Source organism: Ursus americanus, chromosome 25 (assembly GCF_024610735.1).
Source record: "Ursus americanus isolate L20-20 chromosome 25, mUrsAme1.1.p, whole genome shotgun sequence".
NCBI lineage: Eukaryota > Metazoa > Chordata > Mammalia > Carnivora > Ursidae > Ursus > Ursus americanus.
Genome location: NC_142151.1, coordinates 15,371,583 through 15,381,597, shown reverse-complemented (window position 1 = coordinate 15,381,597; position 10,015 = coordinate 15,371,583). Strand labels below are relative to the sequence as shown.

The 10,015-nt window shown below is 39.9% G+C and overlaps 1 protein-coding gene across 1 annotated transcript; it reads left to right on the top strand.

Annotated features, from left to right (window-relative positions):
• Positions 1-1,004: 1,004 nt before the first annotated feature.
• On the top strand, positions 1,005-4,346 carry MGP (matrix Gla protein). Its single transcript, XM_045781472.2, has 4 exons — positions 1,005-1,162; positions 2,588-2,620; positions 3,456-3,531; positions 3,973-4,346. The coding sequence occupies exons 1-4, from the start codon at positions 1,102-1,104 to the stop codon at positions 4,112-4,114; spliced, it is 312 nt and encodes a 103-aa protein (XP_045637428.1). The 5' UTR covers positions 1,005-1,101; the 3' UTR covers positions 4,115-4,346.
• Positions 4,347-10,015: the final 5,669 nt, after the last annotated feature.

The following is a 10,015-nucleotide window of genomic DNA, read 5'->3' as shown; positions in this document are numbered from 1 at the left end:
GAAGAAGAAGAAGAAGAAGGGAAGCAGCTCTGTCTACAAGATAACCAGAGGCACCAAATTACAATCCTCTTCCTGTAAGAAAAGAAACAGCACTTCTGCTACTGAGGGTATAATGGTATAATGGAAGTATGTGTTTGTGAGGACACATGACAGCTAAAGCACAAAACGAATATAGTAAGTAGCTATTACTTACCTCCTTCGGGACGTGTCTTGTTTGTCCCTAGATCTCCCACATCACCTGGCACTGTGCCTTGCCTCTCATCTGTCACTCACTAAGAGCATATTGGATTAGTTCATTATCAGGACAATGCCTTCAGAAAACGAGCAATGGGTACCCTTTTATCTTTGCTGCACTTTAGATCAGTGATATCCAGCCTAAGAGAGCCTTGGGGCACAGGATTGGACTCAAGACACAAAACTGGGTGGGCAAGTTGCAATGGAGCCAATGGAGGAAACAGAACTCACGGCACACTGGGCATGTCGGCCCTGCTGAGCACTGGGAAAATGCAGAAGTTGCTTATCACCAGGCACATACGCAATGGGTCCAGGATCCTTAGTTCAACCCTACTGGCAAAAGAAGTTTACATTAGAACCAGTTTATGAAGTGAATTCCTTTGCCCCCCAGAACCTCTCGTCCATCCCCGAGGGGAGCAAGCAGAACACTACAGCTCTGTCTGCAGACCAGACCTGCAGTCAGGGCCAGGAGAGTGGAGGGGAGAAGGAATTAGGAAGGCAAACACGTGTTTGTGGCAACTCCCTTCTCTGTGGACCTTTGCCCAGGTCTGGCCCCAAACCTAGGGCGGCCACAACGTCTGTAGCTGGGCAGCACCCTGCTGTAGCACAGTCCGGTCCAGGAGCGAGGGAAACTGCCCACCCAGAGGAGATAATATCTGGAAGGAATGAGGATTTGGGAAAAGTCCCAGTGCTAGTTTAGGGCCAACCAGTCTCCACCTTCTCTGGCCCCCTCCCACTGGTTCCTCCCCTTGCAGCTGCTCTAGTCCTTATAAAAACTCCACAGGCTTTCACGAACAGCCTGCAGGAGCCTCTCTCCCCTCTGCTGCCGCACAAGCCGGTGAGACCAGCCCCGGGACGCGAGAGACCATGAAGAGCCTTCTCCTTCTCTCCATTCTGGCTGCCTTGGCCGTGGCAGCTCTGTGCTACGGTGAGAAACCTTTCTCCTGCCGTTTTTCTCGTTTTTCCCTTCTGCCTCGGATTTCAGTTTATTTTTATTTTTTCCCCTCCCTCCTCCTCTTCTTCCTCCTTTCTCTAATAGAATCTTAAAGAACCATCAATTTAACATTTCCCAATCCCTGTGGACACTGATGGGTCCCATCAGGCCTTCTTTACATTTGAAATATCCAGACTTTTGTAGGCAACTTAACAAGCATGTCCTGTCTATGGTAAGTCACTATACACCTAGAAACATCGCTGTTTCAGAAAGAAGATACCAAATTCCCAGCCCTTGAGTTCTCATTTTTGGGGATGTTTATTTATACATTGGGAACAGTTTGGTTAAAGATATTAGTTAAATCACTCACCTTTAAGAAAACCTGTTTTCCCATGAAGTGTTAAGTTTAGCCCCTGCAGGGACGGGACAATCTCGTGAACTCACTACATTTGTTCAGTGAATGAATTTAAAAATGGAGTTTTGCATTTAAAGAATCTCAGAGGAAAATGGATTGTATAATTTCAATTGTCAAAAGATAGATTCCACCCGGTTTCTCTGTGTTGTTAACTACACCTGTGTCTGTTCAAAGTTTATGAAAGAAAATCTGAAGTAAGATTATTTTCAATCTGTCTTACGCTTCAATTATCTGGATATCTAGATGTTTGTACTCTTCTTCTGACTCTTGAAATTATTCACATGTTTTTGTATCAGAGGATTTGGTGTCTTCGTCTCCTTTTTCATTTTTCAAATAAAATCACTTGCTTACGAATATCAACTTCTTATAGACAAATTTACCTACTGTGCACAGGAAAGTCGTAGAAAGAAGAAAACTTTTGCTTTTGGCATCATCTCAGTTTTTCCTCTGAACTGGCTGGCGTCAGCCCAGTGTGAGTTGTCAGCTGGAACCAGTGGTTTCTGTGGCTGCCAAGTTAACACAGGTTCTTAAGAGGCTTCAGGAACCTCTTAGAAACCTAACTTGGTAGAGCCCGGCTGACCATCTCCCCACCCTGCCTGGAGGACTGGGCTCTTTTCTGGACCCTTCCGTCCCTTTCTCAGCCCTACTCTTGGACAGGTCCCAGATTTATCAGAGAAGAAGACTCTCTGGAAATCTGTTTGTAGCACTTTAATTATCTTATTTCACCAGCCTGAAGACCTCATAGCCCTTGGGAACTTTTAGCCAAGACAGTAGCCACTGGCTCCTTCAACATCAGAAAAAAACTAAAGCGTAGAGATGTCTACACCAAAGATAGAGCTAGAGAAACAACTCATAAATCCTAAATGCCTGAAATTTGTAATCCTCAGGCTGCTAACTATATTCTTCACGTCTTTTTGACTCTTTTCTCTCCTTCCTTCCCTAAATTTAGACCGTTGCCATGTGTGATAAATAACAATCAAATGAATCTTTTTTTTTAATTCCAGAATCTCATGAAAGCATGGAATCCTATGAAATTAGTAAGTGAACACTCGACTTCCTTATTTAAATCTCATGTATTAAAGAATCTCTCTTCCTATTCTTAAATCGACAAAATGGTAATAGATGGAGGTCGTATAGGGAAGGGAAAGAGGGCCTCTTTTGGAAAACTAAAGTAAATTTAAAAATCTGTTGACTCGAAAAATCGCCCGATGAGCAACTGTTTAAGCTGGAGAATAGTGTAATATGGCATCGAAGCTGCATTCAACAGGGTTGGAGGTATACGGAAATTTTAGGCGGGCACCACATCAACCACATGGATGGAAAACAAGGAGTAACGACAAATGGCAAAGTATGGAATTAGAGGCCTAGTTCCCTGGGAAACCACAGTCGTCAGCGTGATGTTGAACGCTGTTGACTCTCTGAACTTACGAAGACTGAGTATAGGGAGAAGTAATGTATCACTCTCATTTTCAATTTGTTCATCAGTTTCATCATATTTACACAGTCCATTTCGGGTAAAGTTAAGCTTTACAAGTCCTCAGGACAGGGAGAATTTCTCCTCATGGGAATTAAACACACACTGACTGGGACGACTAAATTGAGAAAGGCAAAGCAATTGCCCAAAGGTGAAATAAACAAACAAAAATAACTGCGGCCTATGTAACTAATCTCTAAAAAACATATACTGATTTCTTTTCATCAGGCAGCTTGTGAAATCGGCTTTATCTTTCCCTCTGACTTTTGTAAGATCTCTCATTACATAAAATGCATGAGTTAATGAGTTTTCAATTATATTTATGTCAGGGACTATTCATGGAAATATTTTCAACTACCAGTTCCCTAAAACTGCAATTATTTATTTTTTCTTTTAAGATCCCTTCATTAACCGGAGAAATGCTAATACTTTTATATCCCCGCAACAGAGATGGAGAGCGAAAGCCCAAGAGAGGTAGGTAACAAAACTTGATGAGGGGAGCTAATTTTTCCCAATGCAGCATCCCAGATCTGAACAGAATGAAAAACAGGTTTTGTAAATCATATGTATTATTTCTAATTGTATCCCCAAATCAAAGAATTTAAAAACAGTATATAGAAAACAACTGAGTTTCAAGAAGACTAGCTTGTGAAAGACCCAGAAAACAGAGGGAGGGAGAAGGGAAAGGAGGACAGAAAGAAAATTTCTATTTTCGTTTAAAAAAAAAAAAATCCCCCGCTCCACCTTTCCCCCTGTTAAATATCTCTAATATTGGGGGATGAGTGGGATCTCTCGCCTATATTTTCTTATTCTTTCTTTTTCTTTCCCCTTTTCCTTTTTTTTCCTTTTTTTCCTCCTACTCTATTTATGCTTCTTATTTTGGACCTCTTTCCCCCCCCCCCCCCCACTTTCTAGGATCAGAGAAAGCACCAAGCCCGCCTATGAGCTCAATCGGGAAGCCTGTGATGACTTCAGGCTTTGCGAACGCTATGCCATGGTTTATGGATACAATGCTGCCTACAATCGCTATTTTCGGAAGCGCCGAGGGGCCAAATGAGATTGGAGAAAGTCTCTCTCTTTCCAGAGCCTGGTGCCTGGTCTTGTATTCCTTCGCAGTAGCATCATTGAACTACATAAACACATACGAATTGCTTATTTCTTAAATGTTCTGTCTGGCTGCTGCCCTCCTTCCAGCCCCCAGATTGATAAGCAGTGAAAGTGCAATGTAGTGAAAGGTCAAGAGTGAGTTAAGATGTGAGATTATTACATAATAAACTGTTGTTTGGATACTTTCATGTTGCGAGTCTGATTTCTTCTAGAAAAAAAAAAATGCTGAGATATTTACATCATGGCCCACCTAACCCAGAATAGGAAATTCTGTTAATCATACTTCAGAGTTGATTAGAAACATAACTACATAGAAAGAATGAAACTTAGAAGACACTCAGCCATGATTTGTCTAGACTCAACCTCGGGATTGGTGAATGATTGCCTCCTATTGTATGTTTTCCAGGGTTTTCAAACCTCATAGATGATTAATCCTATGATTTTTCCTGCTCCCAAATTTCAAGTGGCCCTAAATTCCTTCTGTGTGGATCCCAGGCTCTAACCTGGTTCATCACCCTCATCATTATTTCTTGAGTGTTACCATTTCCTGAGATGTCACAGTTTCAACTCACTTGGGCCAAGAAAAATGTCTGCTTTCACAATAGCCAGAGATTTTTAAACAATTCAATCATGGAATTTTGGAGCCAGACAAGATGCTATATCTCCCTTAAGCTTGGTTTGGCAATAAGGAGATGAGGCGCCCGAGTCTCCAGCTTGGTAGTTCAAGACAGAGCCCAGGACTTTTCAATCCCACTTCAGACTTTGCTCTTCTCTGCCATGAGAACTCATTCATGTCCAGCTTTTCCATCCGCTCCTTTTGGTAGGCCCACTGCCTTCATCTCCTTAGTGGATAATCTTTCTAATCCTTCAAAATGCAGCTCAAAACTCAAGTACTTTATGAAATCAGTAATGATTAAATCCGCCTCCCTCCTATCACACCACTCAAGCCAGTGTCTAGCACTTCGACAATATATGTAGAGTCAAGTACAATATTATTATTCAATTCATATTTTGATTAAAGTTTCTTTTCATGTATATTTTCTTGGCTAACATTATGGTAAGAAACTGCAATTTCTTTTCTCTCTACAGACTTGGTAATATGTTCTGTTCACAAAAGGTTTTCAATGAAAGCAGAGTAAAAACAGAGTGACCAGTCGTGCCTGGGAGTGATCACCCAACGTTGAAAGTGTTACATTCATCATAATAATGTGTGTTATATAATTTAAACCATCATCATATTAATATGATGATAAGCGCTTTATCATTTTCTAATCTATTTTGCATATGACAACTCATTGGGTCTTACAACAACCTAGAAGATGGGTAAAATTTATTAGATGGTAAAGTTGAGACTCAGAGAAGTAACCTTCTGAAGACATTGTAGTAAATGCAGGGGTATATCACTCAGGCTGAGGTATTATTCCCCTGGCCACCAGGTGTACTGGCAGCCGATGGTTCCCAGCTAAGGACTTGAGTGCATTCTCTACAGAGCCCTAGTGCTCTGGCTTGTGTGCATCTCTCTCCTCTCTGGTACTCTACTCTCTGACCACCAGCCACCTCTCTGGACTCCCAGCTCTATCTCCTCAATTTAGGAAGGCAATAAGGCTCTGCTGGGTTCTATTGTCCATCCCATGGCTGAAAACTTTCCAAGAAGCTGGGCAGTTATTGGACTCATCCTCATTTGCCTCAGTGTCAAAGAGTCCAAAAAAAGGTAAAAATGGGGGGAAAGGGGACCAAAAATTGAAAACAAATGGCAAGATGATAGACTTCAACCTATCACAGTAATCTCATTATATGTAAATAGTCTGAATAGACCAGTTATTTTCTTGCTTTTACATGTGTTATAGATCTTATTGGATATTTTTGTTATTTTGGCTTTAAACAGTCAATTATTTTTTAAAAGACTTAGATAATTAAAAAAATCTCATACATTTACCCACGTAGTTTCCATTTCCACAGCTCCTCATTCTTCTCTATGCATCTAGATTTGCATCTGGCCTCATTTTCCTTCTGCCTAAAGTACTTCCTTTAACATTACTTGTAGTTCAGGTCTGTTGGATTCTTCCAGTTTTGAAATTTTGCCTTCATATTTGAAATAATATGCAAATTCTATGTTGTCAGTTTTTTAAATTCTTTTAAGGTGTTTAAATTCTTTTAAGGTGTTCCACTCTCTTATGGTTCACATTGTTTCTGCTATAAATCTGTTGTCATTCTTACCTTTATTCTTCGGTATGTACTGTGTCTTTTATGTCTTGCAGATTCTAAGGTTTTTCTCTTTATTATTGGTTTTAACCAATGTGATTATGAAGTACCTTTGTGTGGTTTTCCTTATTTTTCTTGTTCTTGAGGTTTATTGAGCTTCTTGGATTGCATTAAATTTAGAAATTATCCATCATTATTTCTTCAAATATTTTCCTTCCTTCACTCCTCTTCTCCTTTGAAGACTGCAATGAAATGCACTTGAAGTTGTCTCACAGTTCCCTGATATTACTTTCATTTTTGTAAGTTGTTTTTGCTCTGTGTATTTCATTATTGACAGTTTATTTTAATGTGTCCACAACTTTGTTAACTTACCTTCAGTAATTTCTAATTTAATTAGATATAGTTATAATTATAGTTATAGTTATAGTTAATCCTATCCAGTGCATTTTTCATTTCAGACATTATAGTTTTCACCTATAGGAGTTTGATTTAGATGTTTTCATATTTTCTATGTCTCAACTTTTTTAACATCTTAGATACAGTTAGGATAACTTTTTTAATGTCCTTGTTTGCTAATTCCAGTATCTGTGTCACTTACACATTGGTTTTGATTGGTTGATTATTCTACTTATTATGGATCTTAATTTCCTAGTTCTTTGAATTCCTGGTAATCTTTTACTTGACACCAGACATTGCAAATTTTATTTTTGTGTGTGCTGGATATTCTTGTATTTCTGTAAGTATTCTTGAGCTTTCTTCTGGGACAGTTAAATCACCTGGGGAAAGCTTCATTGTTTTATACATTGCTTTTAAAATGAGACCAACTCAGGGGCACCTGGGTGGTTCAGTCATTGGGCGTCTGCCTTCGGCTCAGGGCGTGATCCCGGCATTCTGGGATCGAGCCCCACATCAGGCTCCTCTGCTGGGAGCCTGCTTCTTCCTCTCCCACTCCCCCTGCTTATGTTCCCTCTCTCGCTGGCTGTCTCTCTCTCTCTCTCTCTCTGTCAAATAAATAAATAAAATCTTTTTTAAAAAAATGAGACCAACTCAAAATCTAGTCTAGGGCCAGTTGCTTTCCCCACACTGAAGAAAGACCTTCTGAGTACTGTACCCAATGTCCCATGACTGGGTGGTAGAAATAGGCAATAATCTCAGCCCTGAGTTAGTGCCAACCACTGTTCCCTCTATTCCTCTTGGATCATTATTTTCTTATATTTATGTGCCAATCAGTTCTCTACTACATATCTAGATATTCAGAGATCCCTCTCTCAGTAACTCTCTCTTCTCCAGTATTTTGCCATGTAAACTATAACCACTGTTGTTTTCTATTGTACTATTACTATTATTGAAAAGTACCACCCTCTGGATATTAAGATATGGCAAGATGATTCTTCTTTGGGGATTCCCACTTATACTTTGAAAGAGTCAGCAGAACTTACAGCCAAAAACTATTGATAACACAGGCCAGCTTGGACCTATTCCACTCTTCCTCAATTCTCCCCTATGCCATATCTACCTGTGCTGATGAAACATGTAGTTTCAGAATCCTACGCCAGGGAAGTTCATTTTTGTTTAAGGAAAATTCGTTATCTTAGCTTTTGTGTTCAACTGGGTTTAGAATTCATGCAACTGTATTTTTATGCAGTCATAAAAGTATCCATATTAGAATGGAGTTAAAGTTATGTATTTAAGTGGTAGTACTAGTAGTATATTTAAGCACTATTTAAATCCCTATGATTACCTTTTCAATAAGGAAAATCTTCAAGTAATCTGTTGTTCTACCTCAGAGTTCTTAAGTACCTTGATTATCCATCATTTGTAGCCTTTCCTTCATGTCCTCAACCCTAATGCTCTAGCCCAGTTCTTTGCCATAATACAGAATTCTAATGAGAGAAAATTCTATAGCGAACCTATTTTGATTTGGAAACTTGAAACTTTCCCCTAGATTGCCTCTGTTTTTTTTATTCATGAACTAGAGTTCTATTTCATCCTATATGGCCCTCCTCTGGAGCCCAGACACTGCTAACTCTCTGATGGTATATCTTCTCAGAGGATATATCTTCTGCTATGCCTACTCCATTAGTAAGAATCCCTGACAATTGATTTTAATTCAGAGCAGAATATATTAAGCCACTCCATTTTCTCTGCAAGAATGGGGCATCTTTATTCACGATGTGTTAGACACCCTAAACTACCAAGCATCATACCATGACATGTCCCCAGTAGAAGACTACATGGGTCTGAGAACTCAGATAAGGAAGCAGGAGTGGCCTATTTATCATATTTTGTAAACCATGTGAAGAATTTATACTTTCCCTCCTTACCATTCTAGTATCTGTGAGTTGGAAATCCTGATTCGTATAGAGAGAACAATTTTACCAGAGGACATTGAAAGAGTCCCATTTAAGCTCTGGATGCTGTCACATCAGTCTCTTCATGCTAAGAGAACAGTTAGCAAGTAACAGAGTCATCTTTTCTAAAGGGGGTCATTGAATATGTTTATCAGGAGAAGGTAGGGCATCTGAATCTAAGAAGAAAAATACATTTGATATCTAAGTAATCCATCAGAATATATCCTGACATTTCTCTGCCCAATCGTGATAGTAAATGGGCAAATAATATATCAACCATGGTCTGAGAAAAGCATGGTGCCCAGCTCACAACTCTCAGGAATGCAGAGCTATTTCACTTAGTAAATTACACACCTAGACCACCAGATGTGTTAACTAAGAGTAAGGTAATCAAGAATGGGTAATTGAAGAGGGAAATAGTATTAGTAGTGACCATACAACCAGCCGCCGCAGCACGGGATGTAGTTGGTCCGGCTAACCTTTATAAGTATTCTTTTTTTTTTTTTAATGTTTTTTTATTATATTATGTTAGTCACCATATAGTACATCCCTGGTTTTTGATGTAAAGTTCGATGATTCATTAGTTGCGTATAACAACCAGTGCACTATGCAATACGTGCCCTCCTTACTACCCATCACCAGCCTATCCCAGTCCCCCACCCCCTCCCCTCTGAAGCCCTCAGTTTGTTTCTCAGAGTCCATAGTCTCTCATGCTTCATTCCCCCTTCTGATTACTCCCCCTTTCTTTATCCCTTTCTTCCCCTATCGATCTTCCTAGTTCTTATGTTCCATAGATGAGAGAAATCATATGATAATTGTCTTTCTCTGCTTGACTTATTTCACTTAGCATTATCTCCTCCAATGCCGTCCATGTTGCAGCAAATGTTGAGAACTCATTCTTTTTGATAGCTGAGTAATTTTCCATTGTATATATGGACCACAACTTCTTAATCCCGTCATCTGTTGAAGGGCATCTCGGCTCCTTCCACAATTTAGCTATTGTGGACAATGCTGCTATGAACATTGGGGTGCATATGGCCGTTCTTTTCACTACGTCTGTATCTTTGGGGTAAATACCCAGTAGTGCAATGGCTGGGTCATAGGGTAGCTCAATTTTTAACTTCTTAAGGGACCCCCACACTGTTTTCCAGAGTGGCTGTACCAATTTGCATTCCCACCAACAATGTAGGAGGGATCCCCTTTCTCCACATCCTCTCCAACAATTGTTTCTTGCCTTGTCAATTTGTGCCATTCTAACTGGCGTAAGGTGGTATCTTAGTGTGGTTTTGATTTGAATT